Source organism: Penicillium antarcticum (assembly GCF_028974205.1).
Source record: "Penicillium antarcticum strain IBT 31339 chromosome Unknown utg000007l_segment0_segment0, whole genome shotgun sequence".
Lineage (NCBI taxonomy): Eukaryota > Fungi > Ascomycota > Eurotiomycetes > Eurotiales > Aspergillaceae > Penicillium > Penicillium antarcticum.
In genome coordinates, this window is record NW_026695305.1 from 159,816 (window position 1) to 186,356 (window position 26,541).

The 26,541-nt window shown below is 47.5% G+C and overlaps 5 protein-coding genes across 5 annotated transcripts; 1 reads left to right on the forward strand and 4 right to left on the reverse strand.

Annotated features, from left to right (window-relative positions):
* Nucleotides 1–4,487: 4,487 nt before the first annotated feature.
* N7508_007329 (uncharacterized protein) lies at nt 4,488–11,171 on the reverse strand (the record flags this gene model as incomplete). The annotated part of the gene is made up of 3 exons (XM_058465393.1): nt 4,488–5,424; nt 5,486–5,673; nt 6,681–11,171. The coding sequence occupies 3 exons, from the start codon at nt 11,169–11,171 to the stop codon at nt 4,488–4,490; spliced, it is 5,616 nt and encodes a 1,871-aa protein (XP_058317795.1).
* A 1,035-nt stretch (nt 11,172–12,206) lies between these two features.
* N7508_007330 (Ankyrin repeat protein) lies at nt 12,207–13,006 on the reverse strand (the record flags this gene model as incomplete). The annotated part of the gene is made up of 2 exons (XM_058465394.1): nt 12,207–12,424; nt 12,580–13,006. 2 exons carry the CDS (start codon nt 13,004–13,006, stop codon nt 12,207–12,209), a joined length of 645 nt encoding a protein of 214 aa, XP_058317796.1.
* A 2,498-nt stretch (nt 13,007–15,504) lies between these two features.
* Nucleotides 15,505–17,558, reverse strand: N7508_007331 (glycoside hydrolase family 71 protein; the record flags this gene model as incomplete). Its single annotated transcript, XM_058465395.1, has 4 exons — nt 15,505–16,066; nt 16,121–16,346; nt 16,395–16,837; nt 17,152–17,558. The coding sequence occupies 4 exons, from the start codon at nt 17,556–17,558 to the stop codon at nt 15,505–15,507; spliced, it is 1,638 nt and encodes a 545-aa protein (XP_058317797.1).
* An 871-nt stretch (nt 17,559–18,429) lies between these two features.
* N7508_007332 (uncharacterized protein) lies at nt 18,430–19,646 on the forward strand (the record flags this gene model as incomplete). The annotated part of the gene is made up of 3 exons (XM_058465396.1): nt 18,430–18,906; nt 18,964–19,507; nt 19,558–19,646. The coding sequence occupies 3 exons, from the start codon at nt 18,430–18,432 to the stop codon at nt 19,644–19,646; spliced, it is 1,110 nt and encodes a 369-aa protein (XP_058317798.1).
* Nucleotides 19,647–26,080: 6,434 nt separating this feature from the next.
* Nucleotides 26,081–26,377, reverse strand: N7508_007333 (uncharacterized protein; the record flags this gene model as incomplete). The annotated part of the gene is made up of 2 exons (XM_058465397.1): nt 26,081–26,325; nt 26,365–26,377. 2 exons carry the CDS (start codon nt 26,375–26,377, stop codon nt 26,081–26,083), a joined length of 258 nt encoding a protein of 85 aa, XP_058317799.1.
* Nucleotides 26,378–26,541: the final 164 nt, after the last annotated feature.

A 26,541-nucleotide genomic window follows, 5' to 3' on the forward strand; every position in this document is an offset into this window, starting at 1 on the left:
GAATGCTACAGTATTTAGACAGCGTTGTCGCTGTTGATTCAACGCCCCTCCGGCCCTTCCGAACCCTCCAACGAGGGTCGAACCGCTAAAGCAGATAACTGCCTTGCATAATCTGGCGGAAATTCAGCTGAGGGGGTTGATGGGTTTATGCTCATCCCAGACTAAAGGTCGCAAGACTAATAGTAAGGATGGTGACCCTATGCTATGTAGGCACGGATATCGACTGTGAAGGCGAAGAAAGTGAGGGCGAGAATGATGAACGCGGTCCGGAGGGGAAGTGCTGCCGTAGTCACTAAACGGAACATTGCTGATCCGGGCATATTTGCTAGGTTTGCAGAAGACTCCGCGGTGAATGTCAACATAGCCATCAGATTATTGCAGGCAGGATCTGAGCTAGTTACGACTATCTTACAGCACCTAAGCAGTTTTCTGCATCTACGGATAAGATTTGTCAAGTCTCGATGATATACCGCATTCCAATATTTTGATCTATCTTGGCGACTTTCACAGATGTGAGCTTAAATGGGAATTGATACGATTCGGTTGCTGCCATACTCGCCAGAGCTGATTTTACTTAAGAAATCTTTTTTCTAAGCCTTTCTAAGGCATAATCAGACCTACGGTGCAGATGACCCTGGTTGGGGATTTTTCTCTTTCCTAGAGCGGTGTATTAATCAAAGTATGGCAAGAGGAGGTCATTTTCGGCATGCCGGCCTAACTTTTGAAGAATGGGATGTTTGAAACCAGGCTTATACTATAGCAACGCCATATTACTGATCGAATAAATTTGCATTGTACCTGCATGCTACTCACGTCCGTAATTAGAATCATGTTCAACATCACCTTTCGCTCATACTTCACGTTGCATTGTTCACTGTATGATATACAGCCACCGTACATGGGCTGTTCAACAAGAATAGCAAAAGCCACTACCCCGGCACATGGTACTGTATAGGTTGAAGGAACTAGGCTCACCATTCGTTTGTAAATAGTGGATAAGAGTGGTTACGTCATCGCTCGTAGATCATGGCCAATGAGCATACAGGCACGCTTATTTCCGCACAGATTGCCACCTAGTCACTAGATTTCAGCGTATCCTTCACGCTCACTGATGGCTTTACAAACTAACATTAGATAAACTTGATGGAGAATTGAAAAATTGCCGACAGGTGACACACATGTTGTGCTCTGCTGTATCGTGCTGAGCCAGCTTGTTCGCTGTTTCAAATTGAATGTCGCAGGAGATACAGAAGTTGTGTTCGATGCCAAGGTGCTCATCAAGCTCAACCATTTTGACGAAATCTTGTGGTGGGTAACAGATATAGCAGACATTATGACATCGAGAGTCGTAGACGTGCTGCAGCCTGGCGAAGAAGCTTCTAAAGCTGATTTTGCAGCGTGTGCAGTAAAAGTGTTTCAGAAGCATGATCCAGTGTTGTTTGGCTTTTTTCTTTTAAGTGTTGAGAGTATCACGAAACAAGGGGTGGTTTACTGAGTCAGTGCGGGGACTCACTCTTGATCTTTGTGACCCGTAGGCCCACCAGATTATCCCCACCAAATTATCAAATCACCCCTCAGCACGTGATCAACCGTTTGGCAGCCTAGGCGAAAAAGCTGACTAGTAGATCCTATCAAGACTTAAGTCAACACAAAGAGTCTGTTTGCACCAGGAGATTCTCGAGCAGTAGTCCCAAAAAAGTGGCTTCTACCGCGCACGGTAACATGAGCGAACTATCTATTGTGAGATACTGATAATCCGCAATTACTCCGAAGAAATTGAGAGTATAATGTCGAACTGAGGGGTGGTATTTTACCACTAAGAACAGGGATATTCATCAAGTACCAATTCTGTCTCTGTCTCTGTATGGTAAACGGGATACGCTCGGCATACCAGCGTCGTAACACGCTAGGAACGACTCCTGAGATCTGTGAACGCTTCAACAGCAAGATCCAGATAGAACATCAATGCATCTCAATGGGACACCTCAATACTAGCACATACCAGTATCTGTCAATCCGACACTATATGTCGTGAATATATATCAATACATATCTACACCATAATTTCTGACAGCTGTCAAAAGATCAGTGCTATAATGAAATGAACCTCAATTTAATAATTTCTGACAGCCGTTAAGACTTAAAAGGCTAATTATCTGGCTAAAAAGCCTATAATTCTGACGGCCGTCAGAAAACCCATGGCGTCGCCTACAGAACTCATCCACGTATATCTAACATGAGGTCCATAAAAGAGGCCACAAGTCAAACACTGTGAAAACCACAGTAAAGTCTAACCTTTATAAGCCCAAAGGACCATAACTATTTATTTAAGGCTAATTTTACGCGTTTATAGTCTTCAACACACTCCAGTTATACTAGAAAAGTATGGTAGTTCAAGGTATAGACCAAAACCGATGTAAAAAACAGTAAGTTATCTTGATGACTGAGCAGCTTTATGATTGAAATTATGCAAAAGTTGGGTCGAGTTGGGTCCAAACTGGGTTTACTGGGGGCCCAGTGCTGGGCCCGGGTTGGGTTCTGGGTCGGAACCTTCGGCCCAAAATGGGTTCTGCGGAAGTCTAGGTAAGTGTTCAATTTTATGTTGGGGATCTCTTTTTACAATATAGATAATGATGTTACAACTGATTACGAATATTGACAGTCATCCCGTCCGCGGCGGCTCCTCCTGGTCCCCATGTCAGCCCAAGTATAGCTGTCCATTCTAAGTGTCTCTATAGGCTCTAGCCTTGGCCACGACGCATTCCATAGCACACTTCCACGTCGGATATTGTGATATACCTCCCATGTCGTGCTAGTTCCCAGCAATGCTGGCTGCTGATAATTGTGGATTGCTTTTAGAAAATGAAGTACTCGACCAATAGGTAGCGTGGCGTATCAGAAGTAAGGGGCTTTTGGCGGTAGACTGAGCCGCGAAGCTCGGCGAGTACTGTATGGATGGGCTTTAGAAAATTCTTTTGTACAAATTTTCGCATTGTTTGGCAATGTTTTCAGTCGTGCTAAAGAAGCTTCAAACTTCATTAAGGTGATAGTGATGAGAGTGGTAAGTGCCAGGGTCCACAAGCTAATTTCATCGGAAAAATTAATTACTTCCAATGCACCAGGTGTATAATATATGAATTGTGTTATTGAACATGAGCCAGTAATGAGTCCAAATCTCCATAGATAACAATGGTGTGTCTTGCAAGCATGAGAGATGATTAGTAAAGGATAATTTTGACTCATTGTTATTCTCCTTTTGGAGACTTTTGATGATTTATCTTATATAGCTTATTACAACACTCTACTATCTAATGTAGTAACCTTGTATAATCTTTTGAATCGATTGTGTGACTTCCAAAATAAAAATTTCAAACAGTTTCCGGGCAACTCTCTAGAGCAAGCGCTTGAAGCCTGGATCAAAAGGGTAGGCAGAAGGCAAGCACAATGAGGTACAGAAACTGCAAGAAGGACACATTTGCCAATGGACAACAGTGACCTATGTAAGCGGTTCAGCAAAGCCAGTTTCATGCAGCAGACCGCCTGACGGCCGATGAAGTAATCCCCTAAAACAATACGTAATACCCATTCTGCTTTTCAAATCTGCCCCTGTTCATCATCAAGTCAGTAAATGGTAACCTCATGTAGAAGTGTGTGGAAAACTACATCTGCTGGGTCATTCACATCAGACGGCTAAATTGCATTCCCAGTCAAGGTAATATTGCGACCTACATAGACAATCTTTTATGTGCCAATGTATCAAGTGCAAGCAATAGTGATGTCTTCATCTCGGAAGAGTAACAAAATCCACAATTTTTGTACTGAGGCATAGCTAAGCTGGAATCGTTAAGACCACGTGAAGCTCATGAGTCTGCGCATAACGCTGGGAAATTCTAGGGGAGATAGCTACTTTATCAACATTTTTGTCCAGTCTCAACTTGGCCATACTTGCTTTTTTGTTATTTTTTTTTATTACACGCTATGGATGCTCCTATTAAATCCCCATTGAGACCTAACGTTAAACCACACAATTTTAGGGTAAACTCTGGTCCCTTTCGGCGACACGCCACATTTGGCCCTCTTGCGTAGGCAGCCCCGTTGCAAATTTAAGTCACATGGCTCAGCCATGGGTTAGTAGTGATAGAAAGCAAGCGTCATGATATCTAAATCGAGGAATATCAGGCTGCTTTGTCACTATCACACCGGACATAAATGTTTACCTCTGAGATTTTCGCTGGACACGTCTTGTCCTCCAAGAGATGATTGATATTGCTTCGAAATATTTCTAAAAAACAAGATATAGAACACGTTCACACTTGACGCATGCCCAATCCCACCCAAAGTCTCCTCTGCACTCGCCGTTCCATTTCGTCATTGAGTTGATTTCCCAACTGGACTAAAATACGAATCCGCACTCAGCCTAGTGTGTTATATGGTTTAGGATCCAACTCATTGAGGTATAATCATGCATGATGCATTGACATGGCCCTCTAGGCTTTTACGCAGTATCTATATCCACACCAAAGATTCGTGCAAGCCTCGTCCAAGCCTGGATTCCAGTCTCTGAGCTGAACTGCTGAGATGCCATACGCTGTCTCAATCTTCTGACAGTAGTCGTCGGAGCCAACAGTAGCATACTGAAGGCAGGTCGCGATGGTATATGGGTAGACCGCGGCTGTAGTGATGGAACTGGGCCACGAGCACGATGTAGAGAAGTGCTTGCCCGTTGACGCTGTGGATGGCTCCCATTGGGCAATATTAGAGAAGTACTGAGTGGTAACTAAGGAAGACAAAGTAGAGTGAGTAAATTTCTTGGCGGGGACAGAAGTAGGTTTGAACAAAGATGTTACGTCGATAGATGAGCTACCAGCTGACTGGGTATCACTGAGACTGCCAACCGTGGCCTCATTGCATGTACTCGGTCCTGATGACCATCCCAGAAGGCGGTTCGCTACATCCGAGGCATAACAGTGCGTCGAACCACCCTGTCCCAAGTTTCCAGATGTGGCAACCGAACCCGAATTGTAGCAGCGAGCGGCCCGATAGTAGGCGGTCGCTCCACTTCCACCATTCTTGACCAAGCATTGTTTAAGGCCATCTCCTGAGGATGTGCCTTCCGTGCCGTCTTTAATCATCTGTAGAATTATGCTTTTGGGGCAAGGGGACTTTTTGTTGTTACCGCAAGAGCCAATGCCGCCATGGCTCTGCATGAGACCTGGGTTGCTCACGCCATTGTTGGTGGTTCCTACTCGAACACAGCCGTTACTTTCCTGTAATACAATCGCAAGAATTAAGCGCGCGTCCACGCCGCTAGACGTAGCTACGGACTGAATACTTGATAAAAGATCAGACATTTCCTCATCCGAGACTTTATTGGCGCCAAATTGCACACAGCCAGCCTTTATGATGGCCTTATTATTCTGGGACCTATCCAATCTCAGCCATTTGCATTCAGACAATTGTTCTAAAAAATAAATTTTCCACCTACATCTCCATAAACGGAATCCATTGGCTCACCGAAGGCCATCCTTCCCCGCTGCCCCCCAGCGTAGCAATATATGAGTCGCTGCTTCGACCAGCAAAATCTCGAGGGAGAGCTCCATCTGTCCGGGGACGTTCGAGGGAGTGCGCAATTGTAAATGCAACCAAGAGGAATATACTGCCTGCGCGTCTAAGCTATCGACTTGTCAGCCCTTTTGGTTTGTGGGGAGGATACCGGGATTGGTATTAGTGACCAAGATCAAAAGCGACTATTTGAGCGCTTTAACCAAGCGACACCCAGAACTGAAAGCGTTTATGGTGGCTCTGGTCTTGGCCTAAATGTGAGCAGAAAAATTTGCCACCTTCATGGTGGAGAAATCGGCGCAAGCTCAAAGGAAGCTGAGGGAAGCACGTTTGGTTTCTTCTTCAAAGTCCGGCGGGATGATGAGCCATATAATCCCGTTCTACCTAATTACGACAAATCCGAAATTGATCAGTTATGTGGTGGGATCCAAGCGCTGAGCAACAAGGTTATCGGGGACAATGACCGGACGAAGTCTCCTGAAATACCAGAGAATCCCGTTGTCACTCACATTGCGGAAATAGCACCAGGGGCTGCGAGTGACGACAAATACATGCATACGTTGGAGATAGCTCACCAAGCCAAGACTAATGAGCCTTCTGCGAGCGAGCACGAAGTCCTGCACGATGATCCCAATGTGGACAGAACTTCGAAAAGCCCAAAAGGGTCCGCCGCAATTGGCGGGAAAGCTAATACGAATCTTCGACGTGTCCTCGTGGTGGAAGATAATATGTCGGATTGACAGATACTGGTATGTGCTAGTATTGAGGTGTCCCATTGAGATGCATTGATGTTGTTCTATCTGGATCTTGCTGTTGAAGCGTTAACAGATCTCAGGAGTCGTTCCTAGCGTGTTACGACGCTGGTATGCCGAGCGTACCCCGTTTACCATACAGAGACAGAGACAGAATGGGTACTTGATGAATATCCCTGTTCTTAGTGGTAAAATACCACCCCTCAGTTCGACACACCCCCTCAGCGAGTGCCCTTTCTGCTCTTGCAGATGTGTGCGTTAGACCTCGCCCACCACCAGATGTTGCCGTATATCTTCCATACCCATCGATTGCATGAATTCGAGATGCTTTTGGCAGGGTAGTAGCTTTGTGAGACCATCAGCTACCATATCGGCGGTTTTCACCCAGTGTACGGTGATGCGCTTGCTCTGAACCTCCTGCCGGAGCCAGTGCTGGTGTATGTCAACATGACGGAGCTTCGTGCGCAGTTGAGGTGTTTCTTTTTCGAGGATCCCGATAGTCTGCTGATTGTCGCATTTGATGTTTAGCTCATGCTCAGGATCGAAGCGTATTGCTTTGAATAGCCGTTTCCACATGGCCACGGTCCTGGCAGCTTCTGAAACCGCAAGGAGCTCAGCTTCGGTTGTACTGGTAGTCACCGTACGCTGCTTGCTAGCTTTCCAATCGACAGGTCCTCCAAACATCATACATGTGTATCCTTCAGAGCTTTTTCGATCGGGATTATCAGCGAATGAGGCGTCACTAAAGAACTGAACGGCCTCCGGTATCTGACAATTTTTCTGTGATCGATCACGCGCTCTGTACGCGATCGCCGATGTCCGAGTGCTGTCAAGGTACGAGATGACTCTATTGATTGCATCAAGGTGCTGAGGACCGGGGTTTGTGAGGAATTGAGCCAGTGTAGCCGTCGCTTTCGCTGAGTCCGGTCTAGTGATCGTCGTTGCATATTGAGCTGAGCCAACCTTCTCCTGGTACTCGTGAATCTGTTGAGGCGTCGCCTGGCCGTCAAATGGCTTGAGTGGGGTACTAGGGAGTGGTGTATCATATCTGCGAGATCCAGTAAGATGGTAACGGTGAGCCATCGAGGATATATATGAATCCTGACAGAGCCATAGGGCCATCTGTTGTCTGTCACGGATAATGCGTATCCCGAGGAACCACTGCGCCTCTCCCATATCTCGAAGCTCCCAGTGTCTGTTGAGCTCTTCTCTCAGATGTTTGGCTGCTGCATGCTTTGAAGAATGATTTACAATGATGATATCGTCAACATAGAAGAACACCATGATGCCGTCCGCTGCGAAGAGGCAAATATCTTCCTGCACTACCTGCAAGCCTAGAGATGTGAAGATCTTAGACGCTTCTCGTTGCCATAGGCGTGGAGATTTTCGTAGGCCGTATAGAGCTCTAAGAAGCTTCCAGCACTTGGCCTTACCATCTTTCTCAAACCCTGGTGGTAATGAGACGTATACAACCTCATCTAGTAGGCTATTGAGGAATGCGTTGACAGCATCATATTGATATGTGTCCAGATCGAATGCAGCAACTAGGGCGAATACAGCACGCGCGGTTCGCGCTGCGAGAGTCGCTGAGTACTTTTCTTCTGCCGTCATCCGCTGGAGATCTCCTCGCACGCATAGTCTCGCTTTCAGCTTGCTCAGGAACCCATTGCTATCAAACTTGTAGGTGAAGACCCATTTGAGAGGTAGGATCTGAATACTGCGGTCCGTTGGACGCTGTACTACCTCGAAGGTGTTTTTACGAGTGAGTGTGTCAATTTCAAGGCCTGCAGCAGCAAGAAATCCCTTGTGATATTGATGATTGATCATTTCCTTCCAGTTCTGAGGCTCTGAAGGCAGATCATCGCGGTGCACGAGGTTATGAAGGTGAGGAGCGTTTAGTCCTGTTGCGAACGCTGCTAACACACCTTCATGATAGTCCTCTGGCTCTTCTAGCGCGGCGGTAAATGCCTGGTCCACTGGTTTCCTCTTCCGTGCTCCAGAGACGATGTTTTGGTCCGATACATCTCCCACAATATCTCTTGGTGCTCTTGGACGTGCTGTCGCATGTTGTGCGGGCCCTCGATCCCCGGGAAATGCTCCTTGAGATGGTTGCTGCGCCTGAGGCGCCGGCAGAAGCTGTGGCTCTGCCGAGGGTGTTAGAGACGGCGTGACCGTCTGCTGAGGTTGGCCTGGTGATTTCGGTGGTTCAAAGGCATTTTCTTGGCGTTGAACGTCCGGTATAGCTTCTGGTGACTGCTGAGTGCTTTCACTAGCTGGCTCGTTTGTTTCTGGCTGGCTGACACGCTGTGTGAGCTGCTCGATGTCCTCATGCTCATCTTCACCGATTTCCCATGGCATAGCTTCGATTACGTCGCTAATGGGTGGCTTTACTAGTTCTTTGGGGTCATATCGTAGATTCTCGTCGAATACTACGTCCCTGACTTCTCGCACGGCTCCTCTGTGCGGAAACCACACTCGCCAGATGTTCGAGGCTGTGTAGCCTACTAGATATCCGATATCCGCGCGCGGCTCCATCTTGTGGCTCTTTGGAATATCTTGGCGGCGCACGTAAGCGCGGCATCCGTATAACCGCAGATTTGAGAGGTTGATGCGTTGTTTTGGCTGCATGTGATCGATTCCTGTTGCCTCAGCGTACGGAATAATCCACTGACCGTTTGGAAGCTTAGTGGGCGATCTGTTGATGATGTATACAGCTGCTTTAACAGCTTCTGGCCAGAGAGCCTTCGGCAAGCCTGCTTCCAACAGTAAGGCTCGTGCCCTCGCAATTATCACCCCCCCAGATCGTTCACCGAAGCTGTTCATCTCTGGTGTGCCCACCACACTGTGTTCCACGATGAAGCCACATTCACGGAGGAAGTCTTCTACCGTGCGGCCGGCAGCGCGCTCGTTGTCATAGCGGAAGACTCGAATTGGCAACTTCAATTGTGTTATTGCAAACGCGACAAAATTCTTGACTGCATCCTGACAACCACTCTTCTTCTGGTGTGTTGAGGCGGCATGTAGGCGTATCCCTTCGAGGTAGAAGTGTGTCATCCACTTATCATCGTTGTATGCTGTCTCTATCTGCACAAGGTCAAAGTGAATTCGACCATATCTGCCGTACTTGGTTCCATGAGCTCTTCTCGAGATTTGGCGCTTTGCGCTAGTCATTTGACAGACTTCACATCTCTCAGGATTGCCGGCAGCATCATCGACATGCTGACCAATGATCTTGATTCCATCAACGAGTTCTGCAAGTTTCTCGATACGTTGATCATGACCTAGGCGTTGATGCCAACGCTCGGCGGTGGCTGAGGATATTAATGGTTTTTCTGAATGCTTGATTGTAGCGAATCCAGCCGGAATTGGCCGGTATTCGAGTACGTATAGCCCACATTTCTCCTCTAGCTTTGCAATAGGCTGACCGCGGCGAACGAGTGCCAGTAACTCGATATTCATGATGAATCCCTTGCTCTTCAGTCTCGACGCCGAAAGTAGGTTCGTGTGGAATCCTGGCGAATACCGTACGTCCGAGACCTCTCCGATAGAGATCTTTCCGGTCTTGGGGTCTGTGAGGTTCAGTCTGACCGTTCCAAAGCCCTGGATTCTTGTAGAAGCGTCTCCGGTGATGACAGTGTAGTCAGCAGGAGTGAATGAGATGAATCTGTCACGATCGTTGCTGATGTGAGTATTCGCGCCAGTATCGACGATCCAGCTATCCTTTAGCGGAAACTCATCACCCTCTTGCGCCGCTTGTACCGCAAGATTATGCGAAAACATAGAGATAATCTGTTCGGACGACTGCTGATCTTCTGAGGCTGCAAACTGAGCTGATTCGACCTTGGTAAGCTTTGCGATGGCTTCCTGGTCCTGGGGGCTCATCCTCTTGATGAATTCAGGGATCTTCTTCTCTATAGCTTCGTTCGGGTTCCAGCCTTCTGGCCTCTGCGATTTGTTGAGATAATAGCACTGCTGATACGTATGGGCACCATTACCACACAGGCACCGTGTACGGTACGTTTTCTCCGCTGGCTTTGACTTATTTTGACCAGGTTTAGCCTCATGCTGACCATCTAGCGTGGCAAGTGCAACCTTCGACGATCCCTTCTTCGCTGACTGTCCAAGAGCCTTACGGCGTGTTCGGTATGCGGAGATAACGTCGTGGAAGGATATATCGTGTATGAGGATTTTCTCCTGCCACGTGGTACAGAATACGTCATCTATAGGCTGAATAGCGCGCAGGAAGTCTCGGATAGCGTATTTGACACTGTATACCACATCAGGCACATCTGCACACTTTGCTTCCTCATATAGACTCGTCCACTGAGTGAGCCAGTGATCTGTATTGACGTTATTCGTTGGTTGTTTGATCATGGCCCTCCACGCAGCTCGAAGCTCTTCGGTCCGGGTCTCTGGCTTTGGCTTGAATTCACGAGCTAGCCTGACAAGCTTCTGATACGGCGAAACCTCATCGACTGTGAGATAGTGATACTCGGTTGCGAGAGAACGTGTGATTAGGCTGTTCATGCGTGCCATCACCTTCAGCAGGCGCACCCGTTGAGCCTCACGCCTATCATAGGCTTGAATGCGTCGAGTCCACTGGGTAAATTCCTTCTCTGTGAGTTCAAACTCATCCTCCACATCTTCGCGAATACTGCTAGGTTGAGGCTCTCGGGCGGCCTCGGGAACCTGTCGTACGCTCTCTTCTGCAAGATCTGGATTCAGATAGTCCCACACATCTTCAGAGATAGCTGCTGAGCGTATGTGGCCGATCCAGACTCTCCATTGACTTTCCGACCGTAGTCGCTGGTCCTGAGGCACTGCCCTCAGTTCTTCTGAGTAGAGGCCTTCTGACATCCTTATACTGCTTTCCCTTATTGTACTTTATCGTCCTGTTCGCAATCGGTCGTTGGCAACGCTCGCATGTGCCGTTCAGGGGTAACCGGGCGATTCAGAGGTATCCGAGCTATTCAGGGGTATCCGGCACTGCGGAATATTATACACGTCGCTAAGATACAGAGCAGAGAGGTCTGATATATCTTAATGGATATTGCAACGGGCAACCGGGCTCATAACTGTCGGATTGACAGATACTGGTATGTGCTAGTATTGAGGTGTCCCATTGAGATGCATTGATGTTGTTCTATCTGGATCTTGCTGACCAATCAATGCAAACCCGAGTGGAACAACGTACAGACTTGCATCTTCTGCCGACGCGTCTGATCAAAACAGCGCTCATATTCTTCCAGTTCATGGGATGCTTTCTCTGACAAGCTTGATACCTGGTTTGGAAGATCCCCGCCTAAGCTATTAGATTTGTCCGTTTCGAGCTTTTTATGTCTGGTTTTTGATAACCAGCTGTTGAAGTCAATTGCTTCTGGTAAAGAAAGCAACTGACAGAATTCAGACAACGTCCTGCTTAGGCCAATTGTTGGGGAACTGGGCTCCGAAGCGCTTCCTGTCCCGCTGATCGCGAGAGAACGACATTTTTCAAAGCAAAAGGCGAAGGGATGCGGGGCTTGCTGGTGTTCAAAGCCTTTGACTGATATGGACGGTGAGAGTCTGAAACCAACTCACCAGACAGGTTCGGTAACTGGGGTTTGTTCACGACCCACCTTGTTACCAGCGTGCGATCAATCCAGAGCCTGAATTCCCAGTCGCCATTTCCTGACTGCTGCGTATGATCGCCTCAATTTTTCAAACCCAACAACAACACCGTATCGATACATGATCATAAGCTACAATGCGTCAAGATGAATGGCAGAGCCGACCCCGCCTTGGTAAAGCTGGAAAGCAAGCGACCGCAGCATGCTATCCAATGTCTGTTTTGCAGAGTTGCTAAAGTCAAAGAAGAAGCTGATGATTAGACCGTTGGTTTCCTTCGCGACATGATCAAGCACAGTCGAACTGAGAACCGTCTTTCCACATCCCGCAAGCCCGTGCAGCCATAAATGTCGACGCGACCGCGAGTGCCACGACTTGAAGACGGGGTTTTCCAGGATCCACCGCGCCAGTCCCCTCATGGCGGAGTGTCCTCGCGTGGTTGGCATTTATAGACGGATCCGGGTGACAAAAGCCAGCGCCCGATCTCATCGGTGCGAAGATCAGACCTGATGGAATCAGTTACAGCTTTCGTTGCAACTGTCGTCTGCTGCACGCTATTAATCTGTCGTTTAACTACTCGCAGTCAGGACGTATGCCAATCTCAATGTAATGCGGTCTCGTGTACTTGCTAGTCTAGCTAGTGAATGAAACAAGATCTAACCTAGCTGAAGCACTTCCAGTGCCCTCTTGGTCTCTTTGACCTCTGCAGCCGGCACGTACGCCAGAAGCTCCTTTGTATACGCAGCGGCGGTCGCCGAGGCGTAGCGTTGCCATCGATCGTTCTTGTGAGAATCGGTGTAGTCGCAGATCCCTCGGACCGCAAGACAGGGAAAGTGGTTCATCAGCCCGGCTGCTTCCATCTCAAAGCAGATGCAATCCTCGTCGAGGTCGGCAACAATCCGATCGCGAGAAGCAGCGTCTTTGGCGAGTGTGTTGCCGGATACGATGGTCCCATAGTGGATATCGGGATCGATGGTGTCTCGAGTAATCGCGTTGCCTGGCCAGGGGTTTTGATAGCAGGTAGGCCAGAATTTATAACCCCCGGTCGACGGTAGAATACAAGAAGAGGGGATGTGATCTGCCACCATCAAAGGTCTTTCACACAGCAACCGCATCATTCCTCCGCCCTCAAGAATAGAATTTATTTTTGCTTTTAAACTTAACTTAAGAGCAGTTATTTTATTACAGTTTATTTGCCGAAATGGACGATACCCATGCCCTTAGAAAGTGTGACGTGCCTAAGTCCAGGATTGGAGCTCAACGCTTCCTTATCATACGCAGAATTCTGAATCGGGACTCATGTCATTCGATCCAGCTGCAGTTACGTACCAGCTATGGCATACTTCTGTCATTTCCTTGTTTACTTAGTACGACATGGAAAGAACTGCAATTGTGGAGTACGGAGAGCTACATGTAAACAGATGCTAGATACACAGACCAACAATACTCCTCCTCCCCGGGAACATTTTCCAATCGCCATACTATGAGAGCTAGCCGGTTAATTTCAATACCTTAGCTAGTGCATTTTGGGCAAAACAGCCATTGGTCTGTACAGCACCAGAGGACCCTGAACGTCATGTTGGCCGGTTGCGAACTCACCGGTTTAGCTTTAAAAAATTCGTACCAGTAACTTACTTCTTTGGATTGTGTGAGCCGTAAATTCCGTGCGTTAGGAAAGAGCTGATGATCCAAAGGGCGGCCCGTGGCTTATGTGCCAAGCACATAACTGCGGTCTTTCGAAAGTCAATCTGCACTGAAATGACCAGAATTGTAACATTTCAGTGATATATAAAGCTGTAGTAATCCATAGACTTTGGGAGTGAACAGTTTCTAAAATTCAAAAATAAGAGCTTCCAACAGGATTTTTTCCCCCTTGAAAAGCATCACTAAGACCTATGCATACCTCATGAAGACTCGCCCCTGACGATCAAGGCTAAAGCAAGCCACCTTAATCCCAAAAGCAGAGTATAGTAAGTTCGAACTTTGCTTGCATAGACCTTCGGGATTAATTCAAGTACAAAAGGATTCCGACAGCTCACTTCCGAGTCTGGAAATCTGCGATCGCCCAATGTACCTTTTCGGGCCCAAAACTATATTTTGAAAGCCTTGCAGTATCGGTTAGAGCAATGTGGTTTTGCATTTCTCCAGCGATTTTCAAAGCAAACGTGCCAACCACTTGGATGGGTGTGCCCGGAGGAGATGGAGTTGCCCAAATTCTTTCAAATACTGGAGAGGCGCCCAGGTGCCTTGGGCTCAAAAGGAATCATGAGGTGGAAGCGTAAGATCACCGGTATCCGGCATGCTGCAGTTCACCGAGTTGCGCAAAACCGGCAATACCTTCGCGAAAAACTTGACATCGCTATTGCCTTCGCAAGAGTTCTTGGAGATTCTCAATGTGCCCAAGATATGGAAAATTTCAAAACATGTTTTGGAACCCTTTTAGATGACTTGGATGAGTACTCCCAACAATTGGATTGTCGACCCAAGGCACAGGTTTATCTTTGCAGATGCTATCCACTGAAAATGAGAAGAAGACTGCTGTTGTTACCGGAAGCCGTCAAGAGATTGAACGAGCAAAATGAGCGCCGCTTCAGCTCACTCGTGCAAGGAGCTCTCAGAAAATGTCTTTTCGACGGGAGATGTCATCTTTGATTAATCACGACAAGGTACAACCGAGCAATATGCGTCACACCAGGATATATCTATATCATAGCTGCTGTGGTTCACATAGGTTCAGATCATTACTTGCGGTTTCGCCAATCATATAACAAAATCATGCCCGAATGTGGCAGGTGGACCTCAAACGATGGTCACAGCTTTTACCGAACTCCATATATTTCTTAATTTGAAGCGTATATACAAGCCTCATGGATAGCACGCACGGTTCCAGATACCTTTGCTGCACATACCGAGCAAGTTTTGGCAACAAGCGATTAAGAGCTGGATGACACGTATTCCTAGTTTATAAGGCATAGCTCCAGTGGTAGCTACGCAAATAACCACCCTCGTGCTTGGGGCTGGTGGCATTTGTTTTGGGGGCGTGTGAGGGGATAGAAAGCAGATTTGTTGCCTTTTAGGATCAATCTGTTACATTGAACGGTAGATGAATAGTTCGTGAAAGTGAGGTAGCATCCTACGCTGATAACATTGAGCCATGTCATTTTCTCATGAAAAGACACTTTAATACGAGCCATTGCTAAAGCTGAAACTGCGGTATTTAGAATCGGGGTCATAAGGATCAAATGTTCTTATCGTGAATGGCCTGCTGATTAAACCGGGCAGAACTACAAAAGGACTTCATATGTTCCCAACAATCCAAACGGTAAAGGGGTAACAAAGTAAGGGTGGGTGAGACGATAGAGGCATTGAAGGGTCCCCTTCCCAATTTTCAATAAGAGGTGGAACATACAAGACAATAACACGAAGTTAAGTCAATTGCATATGCTGAATGCTAGAATCTATAGAATTGCCCATGTTCACCCCATAGGTCTACTTCCGGCATATACCATGCCTCAACACGTACGACACCCACTCGGACACGGACAGGGAGAAGCATTACAAGAAAGACTAGGTGGATGGCGATCCCTCAGTGTATTAGTGGGCAAGGCACCCTCAATCCCTGCTTTAAAAGCGCCCTCCCATCCGGCGCTAGCCCATCAATCTCCCCATCAGCAGGCAGCGTCCCAACATAAGCATTGAAATTGTATATACCACAGACACACTCGTCGGCAATATCCCTTAGACTAGTCCCAGACAGCTCATCGACCATCCGCCCGTCCCTCTTGACATGGAACGTCTGGGCACCCACGCCCATTGGCACTGTCCACGCTCGTATCCCTGCCGGTGCATGAAATGTCTGCATGTTCATGCCCGAGGTCACTTCCACCAGTGCTGGCTGCTTTAGCTGCGTGACCACGAAGATGGAGTCTTGCATTGTGTTTGCCCCATCTGGGCGGCCGAAGGCGGCGAAGAAGCTATCACTGGCCTTGTTGGCGCTTTGTATGGTTGCATCGCAGTTTGTTGATTTGGGGGTTGGCCAATACCAGTATATTAGTTTTTCTTCCTCGAGGTAGTTTGATGGGAGCGTTGAGCCAGCTTTGTAGGCTGATATGAAGGGTTTAGCCATGTCTAACCAGCCATTGTGTGGCCTATTCCTTGTCAGTGCTTTGCCTGAATAGCCTTGTCTGGGATTAGTTCTTTACATGTCCGTCACCCATTTTGATGAGCCGTCGTCGGTGTGAGGTGATGAGAGCGGTCCGATGTAGTGCGACTCGCCATAGTCGTTCCAGGTGATAATTTCCACGAAACGGGGCTTGGTTGTGAGGATTTCTCTCCATCGACTGTACCAGAGGAGGTTGGAAGGGAAGACCCGGTTCTTGTTGTAGGAGACGTCGTCGCCAAAATGCGTCGAGAACCAGGGGGAGATGGCTGTTAGTCAGTAAACATCTCTAAAGTGTGATATGAACAGTCACTTACGCGCAATGTAAGGCTTCCCGCCTAGCGCCACCTTGTACGCCGTATCACCATCGATAACAGACACCTTCCGCTCAGCAGTCGGGGCCCTGTTGTACCCGTCACTTTCCCACCCCATCCAGTTCAAGGCACCATCAATATCATTAAAATTACCCTGACCAGGATGGTAATTAGGCGCTAAAAAAATATCGCCGCCTGCAGCGGATCTCATTTCGCTGCAATAGATCCTGTCGCCAGAAAAGGATGATACAAATACTTTGCCATCGACCCTGAGCTGTGCAGAGTGACTTGAAAACTGCCTATTCTTGGCACCAATCTCACTAGTTTGGTTGGTATTGTACCAGTTGAAGTCGAAGGAGATGAACACCTTCATATTATGGTCGGTGGCAGATTGATAGGCAAAGTTCAGCTGGGTATCAGTGTAGGGATCATTGCCAATATTGAGGCTGGTCACTGTCTCTAGTGTCTACTCTAAACCCAGTCCAACCCTTACGTTTGCTGTTCGGCGTGATGTTTGTTTCTGCCTGGCTGGGCAGTTTTTAAGCAAATCTCGCCAGTTCCTAGGAGTAAGCAGATTATTTACAGGCTGACAAAGTGAAGCAGGACCCCCATTTAAGGAATCGTCATATATACTAATAGCAAACGCCCACTAATCAAATGTTGCAAAATCGCAAGCGCTAAACAATCCAGATCTAATCATCTGATATGGAGTAGTAACCAGATCCCCCCAAAATCACTCTATATACGAATCCAAGCATACCCATACCGACACCCATCATGAAGTCTTTCGTCCGTGTTGCCATCCGGATCATCATACAGCCCATCATTAATGCCGTCCACATCCAAAGGGATCTCCCATCTTTTGAAACCGATCAGCGGACGACGTACTCGAACTGATTTTCCCATCTCATCTAATCTCATCCGCTCGGTGTGGATCGATGGGTGTATGGCGATTATTAATCCGCATGTTATGGCGAACCCGGTCCAAAGACATATTTTGCCGATTGTTGGGAGATAATCGGCTATCCAGGCAAGACTGAATGATCCAAAGAAGACGTAAGAGTAGTAGAATAATTTGAAATGTGGGATTGTGTAGTATATATTAAATGGTATTCGGGGGCGCTCATCATCCTTGGGGATATTTGGGAGGCGAGTGTTGACTGGCATTGTGAATATATGGGAAGATAGATGGATGATAAGAGGGAGGTAAGAGAAGAGAGACGAACTGGAGGCTGACTTAAGGAACGAGGTGGGTCGTTAAAGGGTCATTTCGACCAATCAGATGTGGTCCAAAGTTTGTGGAGAAAACCGGTGCTATGTAGCCCTCTCACTACGGATCAAATTCTCCGCCAACCTGTTATAATCCCTGTACTCCGTATGCTAGAAAAAATCGCGCACCTCATAGCTTTTCCTGTCCCCATAATTTCAACTCCTAGTGCCCTTGGTTATCTAAGACATACAGTAGTTGGGGGCGGTGGCATCATATTATATGTGTTGTTGTTCAGAGGTTTTAATTGTCTTATTATTTCAGAGGGATACATGAGCCTATATATACAACAATTAGCCAAGTTGATTTCCAATCAACTTGGTCATCTGTATAGATACTTCGGTGTTAATTCCGACGGTGCGGCTTGGTTCCTGATCTGCACCAGCCTCATATCACAACAATATGCAACGCAACGATTCTCAAGTAGTCCAGACTAGACAAGCCATAAACTAGGCTCTATCAGGAAATTGTTCCTGTCTGGACGATCATCTCATTGGCGCTTCAGAGAAGGCTGATTCAAGCCCGTGCGCTTTATCCATGGACCAAGTCCGTAAGCCTGCAGTACAGTATATGGAAAGTGTATGAGCAACCAATGGGACAAATTTTGAGCCCCCGTCACAAATCAGACTCTAGGAGGACTACTCGATTGAGGATCATAGAATATATAGACAATATAGATGGGGGCCAAAGTAAACTTATAAAAAGGTCCCCTCGGTTGCGTCTCTTCACTCAAAGAGCAATTATATCCTCTCTATCTTTACCTTAGCAACAATGGTCCGCATCTTCCCAGTCTGGATTGCTCTCTCGGGTTTGAGTTTCGTCGTGGCCGGTACTAAATGGACTCCAGAAAACTTTGACTGGGACAGTCTTACTTGCAACGACACCATCCCAAGTGGCCTTTGGATGAACAGACATGAGGCTCCTCCGACCACAGACCTTTCACTGCTCCCAGATCATCATCCCACCAATATCAATTCTGTCGGAATCTCACAGGTTGCTGTCCTGGCTGTACTTGGATGGGCCTGGAGAGGAGCTAGTCTTGCTGCTGCCACTATCGGCTTGAAGAATTCTGTCCATTCCTGCAAGCAGACTGCTAACGGTGATGCTGGCTGGGGTCCCTGTATTGAAGGCCTCTTCACTACCGTTGTTGGCTTCGGTGGTGTTGCTTCTGCCGAGAGGAAGCTTCTCCATAGGGGTGGTCGGTTGATCATGCCTAATCGGTTCCTTGCGGATGGTACTGTGGATTTGGTGAGCTTTTCTCTTCTAACGAGTACAGTATGAATATGAAAACCTAATTGATAACAGGAAATGAACACCCTCACCAGACGTGATGTCGACGCCCAGAACAACCACGATGATTTCGTCTACATTCAGCTTCGGAGCCTTTCCTCGCGTGATCCTGAATTCCTCGGATACGCAAAAAGCGATCATCGTCTCGCGAAGAAGGACTTTGGTAACCACCCTCTTGTGTCCATGTTTCGATTCGATCACTTCAAGCATGGCAGCATGGAAATGACTACCCGGGACACTATGAACGGTATCTTCATCACTGCTGCCTATACGGGCCATCCTACTCATCTGCTGGGCCGTCACCAGATTGAAGATCTCAAGACCAATATGAAGCGCCAGGAAGTTTATGATAAGGAGGCGCTGAATACTGGAGTTCTTGAGGCTCGATTCGACGCTGATGCCTCTAGATCTGACCCTGCCTCTATAAGCGCTGATGCTAAAACCCTTTTTAACACCTTCGAGCCCGAAGTTAGCTGCTTTATGGGCGGTAATGTGAAGGATCACAGTGTCCTAGATGTCCAGATGTATGACAAGACAAACAAAGCTACATTTGGCTTCGGTATGTTTTTAATCTTGTCCATTCCTCTTGAGACTTGTTGACGCATTTAGGCACGATTGGAGTGTTCAGCAACGACGATGATGCGCATTCCATTGAAGAAATGGAACCCGCAGGAATGCCTTTAAGCCAATGCAAGTAAGCATGCGTTGAGAGTAGGGTATCTGATATATCGAAAAGATATCTCTGTACATACTCGTTCAGAATAGTGAGAGAAATCAATTTCCGATGCGGGCACGTAACTCGGGACTATATACGAAATTCCGCGTAATCTAGCGTACTCGAACCCTAATAGCATTTTCCCATCTTCATACGACAAATATAGTGGAAAAGTCTACAACCCCGCCCAAAACGCACACGACGTAATCGAAAAAGGCGAGATATACGATGCGATTCCGGCTAATATAATGAACTGCCTTTAGAACCATATAGTCTAGTGAGGTTTCAAGAAGCGCTTAGCGAAGCCATAAAAACACATTGTCAGTATTTGCTAACTAGTTGGCTGTACGAACTCTGGAGGAGGTTGATTTATCCGCAGATCCACATAAAGTGGGGTACCATAGTCTAATAGCAATAAAGAAGTTTTGTAAGAGAGCTTATAACCTTATGGGGAGATGATAATGATATAGTTTACGAGCAGAATGAAAGAAAACTGTGTATTCAGTATCAAAACAGACAGGAAAAAAAAAGAAAGAGAGAGAATCAAAGATCGAGGATCTATCTAATGGCAAGATCCTGTAGGAACTGCGAATATCAGCGGTAAACAACAATCCGGTATTTGGTAAAGAGAGGATAGTTCATATACGGCTAAAATTATGGTCAGAACCCCCCCCCCCAAAATCATGGCAAAATGACCGAGGCAAGTGGTACATGCATCAAAGGCATGAGTTAGAATGCTAGGCTGATCTTGTATGCCGCTCTAGACAATTCTCATCGAAGGCTAGACATTTTGCCCCAGATTCCTTTCTCCATAACATGTAACTCACCCTATTGTCCTCTTCCTCCTCGGTAGCTCTTGGTTAGAGAAGACATAGTCAAGTTGGTTAATCCAAGCCTAGCAAATGTATAAAACCATACTTTACCAGGCTCAGGAGAAGTAGACATGGTCTTTTTCTTTTCGAATCAACGGATATGACGATTTACTCATAAAATCAGGAAAATATGGATTCTGAGGTGATTTTTCAACTGGCTACGTCCGCAATAGCATCTTTCTGCTGTGGAAGAAGTCTTATTTTCTGGCTGCTGTCTATCAAGGCTTTTAGCCTACCAAGATTGAGCAGAGAATTTCTCATCTCAAGCCAACTTATAATAGGCGGTGCCGCCCTTTTGGGGCTGATCGCATCTATTCCGCTCGTATTGTTTGAATCGAAGTGGAAGAAAGGTAAAAATTCAATATCTCTCTCCTAGTCTTTATCGTACCTAATTCTATTCCAGGCCAGCCTTGGCCAATACTACAGCAGGAAATTGGCAGTGTATTTCTTTTACTCAATTTAAATGAGGCAAGGACATTGAAATAGAGGGAGCGACGTGAAAATGACCTCTCTAGTACCTATGTGTTTCTACTTTGCAATCCTCAACCCATATGATATCTGTCCTATTATTGATGGGGGCAATTACTATTCTATCACTTTCCTTGTATTTTTCGGTGAGGTTCAACTGACGATTCTGCCTACCATACGTACTTAATTGACCAAAAATGCAGGAATACCACAATGCTTTGTTTTCTTCATATATGATCATCACCTTGGCTGGTCTCAGCTTCGTTCATGCCCAAATTACTCGAGCCTGGGTCATTTACATGAGGCCATGGCATATGGAAACAAGTACTTTCAAATTGTTCTGGCAAAATCCGGACCTCACAGTTGCCAGGCATCAACGAGCCTTGTGGGCAGCTTCATTGGCTCATTGGGGTTATTTCTTGTTTTATTGGGCCTGACAATCCTTGCCTGTATATAGACCTCGAAATGGTGCGGTTCTGGTTCCAAGGTCTGGAATCGCGCACCAGAACCTCCGGTTCTGCGGTTCTAATATATGAGGGCCGCACCGCACCGCGGATCTACGCGGTTCTGTCGCGGTTCGAACCTCATAGAGCCGCGATTGCATAATTTTGCCAAGGTTTTCCTTTTTCGGATGGATAAATTGATGACTCACCTTAATTCTTCGTTGTTATTAAACACTGTTCTGGGCGATACATGACTGAATGTTGCAATGGAGCAACAATACTCACGAAATTTGATGTAATTTACCTTCATATAGAAAGTCCAGCATTGAAAATTGTCGATTTCCCTAAATTGAGTAAGTTCCAGGCTCTTGGTGGTTGATTCTGGTCGGAGTGATCGTTAATGTACTGTGTGGAATGAGAAATATATATTTTGATCTAGCGACTATACCAGCACCTCCCCAGTCATTTTTCTGTTCATCCCCGCGGTGGCAACTTAGAAGTTGCTTTGGGTAGTCTACACTGTTGAAAGTACTTATTGTTCTTTTTGCTACAGTACAATCTAGCTGAGAACTTGATCGGGCAATTGGAAAATTGTATGGAAGAGTGGGGTGGAGATTCGACGGGTAGACAATCTGGTCAATTAGTTTCCAGGCCAACAAGCACCGATTTGGCCTGACAATTCGATTTATGCTCATCTGTAAGATCCTTGGAGCATTAGGTGTCTGAATTGAGAAAAAACAGGAAACTTTTGACTTCAAACCCCGTTGAGCAGATTGTTCATATTGTCGAATCTACACACCCTTCCCTGCCATTGATTAATTGCCTGTTTATTACTATAGTGCCCTCAACCAGTCTCTGTCATCCTATATAAACTTAGACGTCCGAATTCCCATCAAATATCGCTGTTAGATAACCTAAATGGCCATTCGATCCGATCTAATCCACTATGGAAAGGTAAGCCCCGGCCCGCAGCATTAATATTCATAACTTGCTATACTAACCCTGTATACCTCTGAACGGTCCTCTGTAGCAACCCTGTTCCCAGTAGTACTCTCAAAGCTACTGAAAAACCTCTCCGCACATACGAGAGTAGCAATCACCGCGGCTCTTCCATCTGGTTGAAGACGTTCTTTTGTAAAATGAGTGGAGAACCACAGGATGAACTCTTTGATCATGGGAATACCGGGCGCAGAACATCCTTTCTCCAGCTTACAGCCAACTGGAACACTCCCAATGTCAACAAGAAAGCTGAGGAATTAGTAAATAAGGAAATTGAGGAAGCATATCGTGGCTACTCACTTAACCAAAGCTCAACGTACCAAGAGGGCGTTTCGACAGCTCACATCTCAGTTGCTCTAGTGTTTCGCTGCCTGGCCTGTTGTAGATATTGTGTATGAAGAGATCCGACCAGTCTCCATCTCGACGGGCCTTCCTGAGCTTCAAGAATTGGTGGTCCTGTGAGATGAGCTGGCATGACCAGGTGCTCGGATTAAGCTTCTTGGACACAAGCAGGCATACTCCTGGTTGCGGGGGAGCGAGGGTCTGATTCTGGCTCTCGTGCTGGGCTTGATTGGTTTCGTGCACTGTTTCTTTTGCCGGATATACCAGCTGAAATGATGCAGTCGCTGGTTGATGGGTTGTGTGCTGTAGCTCATTCTTCCACGGCTCCTGCACGGCGATGATATCCGCTGCGAGAGCTCTCTTGTCTCGAAGAAAGGTGGCCATCACTGGCCACGACTTGTGTACGTTGTATTGGAGGATTTCGAAAGTCTTCATTGGAGGTGCTGTTCGTCATCGCTTCGCTCGCTAGCTTCGTGCCATACCTCGTTGTTTGGGTCGTCGATTGTCACTGCATCGGTTGTAATCACGGGAGGAGATGATCTAACCGATACCATTTGCTGATGTCTATATTTCAAGACCACCAGTTTGCGGTATTCCGGGCTCTCCGGATCCAGCTCTTCACCATTGGGCTCCAGCGTGCTATTCACATCGTTGAGGGTCGTGACCTCATCGAAGAACTGGGAAAGTCGGTTTTCGTGGCTATCTTGTTGGGTGTTGGTCTGGGAGAAATCAGCTGGGTTGAGTCGGATGTTGAACCACTCGTTGTCATCAGGCGGTTCATCCATGGCGTCTTCTGGCTCGCCCGTGCGGCGCCTTTTGGAATTGGCGTCTTTCTGGGTCGTTATTTGGGAGGCCAGTTGATACCTCGTTGATCGCTGGCATGCAAGTGGTATCAATGGTGGTTTGGAAACTTTTGATCTGGTCTTTGAGCCCTTTGGGCGACCAGGGCCTCGTTTGGATTGTGTGGTTTCAGTGGGCTCCTCTAGTGCCGTCTCTGTTTCCACGAATGCGGTGACCGGATCAATCACAGTTTCCAGGCTGACCGTCGAAGGCTCTTCCTCCTGTTGTCTCCTGGGGGCATGTATCGACGCTTCCATTCCGTCTCCTGTGGTAGTGTTTGAGCTGGTCGAGTTTGTTGATTTGTCGGACCTTGTTGCAATTCGGAAGTGAATAGGGATGCGGTGATATGTAGGGCACTCCGCCAACGCTTGTTTGGCTTCATTCATCGCTGCGATCTTCACCGGACACTCCCGGCTTGTCGGACGATGTCCTTCGCCACAGTTGGCGCACTTGGCTGGTGTCGCTTGCCCCTTTGTCGACGGACACTCCCAGGTCGGGTGTCCGCCGGCGCAGTGGCCGTATTTGAAAACGTTGGAACAGTGTGACTGGATATGCCCCGGTTTTTGGCATTTCCTGCAAAGCTTTATCCGCCCTTCGCGGCAGAATCGTGATGCGTTATGGATTTGCTTCCCCCAAACGACCCCGGTAATGATAGCGCGATTAGCCACGACTGGGCTGGTGAACTCGATCGGAATCGAGCCCTCCGCCCTTTCACCCGGACGCGTCAGCCATCCAAGATATTGGATCCCAGAGTCCTCGCCCCAGTTGTTCTGCCTGAGCAGTTCAGCTGCAAGGTCGGTCATCGTCTCCGGGGTAATCTTCATCGACCTCACAGGGATGTGGTAGGCCACGACTCCCCAGGATGGTTCCTGGATCACCGAGCCAGGTCCAAACGCCCTCAACCACGTGGGGTATTTGCGGAGGACCTCTGCGCCGGCGGCGCTATTGGCGATCATCGCCACGTCGCCCGAGGGCAATTTTCGGGCTGCGACGAATGATGCCTGTCCAGCCAGTACCCCTGAGCTCTGCCGAGCAGAGATCGTCTTTTGCCGTTCCGCCCGTTCAACCAAATCCTTCGGCGACAATCCGCGGATCTGTTCACGGTTTGGCCCAACTTTGACGATGACCTCGCGGTCTTCGCGGAGCTCGATTTCCGGTACTCCTGGAGACGATGTGCCGTTGCTCCGGGTGTTGGGTGCCGCAGCCTTGGCTAGGTCGCGCTGCCATTCTCTGGCTCGGAAAGTGCGCCATGCCGCCGCAGAGTTCGCTGCGGGGGTGGACAAAGTCGATAAGGCGCTCGTGGTCTTTTCAATGGTGTCGATTCGCTGGTTCAGACGGTCGGTGTCGAGGTTGATCTTGGTCAGCGCCTCCAGCACCTTGGCCATTCCCTGGCCGTCGCCCCGTTGGGCGTTGAGTGCGTACTGGCGGACAGCTCGAATATATCCAGTGACATATCGATCCTCTGAGCCATTGTTTTCGATGTGGTTTAGCACCCTGCGGGCCCCTCCGCGATGCCGTCCATGGATCGGGGCGGGTCCGCGAGGGCCGTGTTTTTTGATGTTCCTCTCCTGATCGGGGGCAAATTCTGTGCATTCGCGCCAGTCGCCATCACCGCTGCCATCACCCTTACAAAGCGGGGATCAGATGGAAGCGCTTGAAGTTACGACTACGGTGAACTAATTCTCGAGGCCTCGCGACCTCCGGTTGGCTAGATATTCCCAGAAAACGTTTTTGCCAAGAAAGAGTTGTTTTGCCGAATATGGTACATCACAGCTTCTCAAGATGTGTCGATCGTTATTATTTTGCAAAAAAACAACATCGACTGTAGAATTTCGTTTTTTGGATTCCCGGTCAAATGATGATGAACCCAGAATTTACAAAACTGGGGATGAAATCCGTGGCGAAATTATTTTTACACCCAAGTGCCGGATGAAAATCGATGGCATCGGCATCATCTTCGAGGGTAAGGGTTCTATTTCAACCTCTACACATTGCATCTTTAACATCGGTAGGATATGTTGGAACAAGTGTTGAGAAACCTCAAACGATGAGCCGAATGGGACAAATTAACGCCAGAAAACGTTTTCTTCGACTTGGTATGCCCATTCATAAGCCAGACGTCTTCGACACTAGCATTTTGGAACCGGAGGAAATATATCGATTTCCGTTTTTATTTGTGGTTCCATCGCAATTACTACCTCAATCATGCCATCACCCAGTTGCACATTCTGATGTACGATTACAGCATTTACATCTGCCCCCCACCTTTGGAAGACATCATTTAGCGACGAAGCAAAAGACTGACGTGAATGCCATGCGCCGGAATTCGTATCAGTCAATTATGAAGTTAGATTTCGCGTCGTGAAATCTCCATCATCAACTAAGGACTTTATGTCTCTTGTTGATGCCGGTCACCGCATTCATATAATGCCGCTCCTGTGCGAGATGCCTCCTCACATTGTGCTTCCGAACAGCCAGATATATCGACTGCTAGATGAAAGATACGTTGCCAGAGGAATCTGTAGGACAAGGATCGGGCATATACGAGCAACGGCCAACGAGCCGAGACCCATACAATTGGTCTCAACCGAGACCAGAAAGACTTCGTCGACAACAACAACAGTTAATTTCACATACTGGCCAGATGGAAGTACCTCCGGACCTCCAAGATTCAAATGTTCTCGTGTCGAACTGATCGCTATTTCATGTTAAGGAGTTGACCCCTTGCAAAACTTACCTGACCGAGTCATGGTGGATGGAAATACTCGCTACCGATCAGTTACAAAGAATATCTCTTGCATGTCTCGTGATATTACGTCAGTTCAATGGTGTGACAATCCACCATACATGTATCATATAATCGTTGGTGTCATCGATAATTTCCATACCACAACTGCCCACTCACGTTGTTATC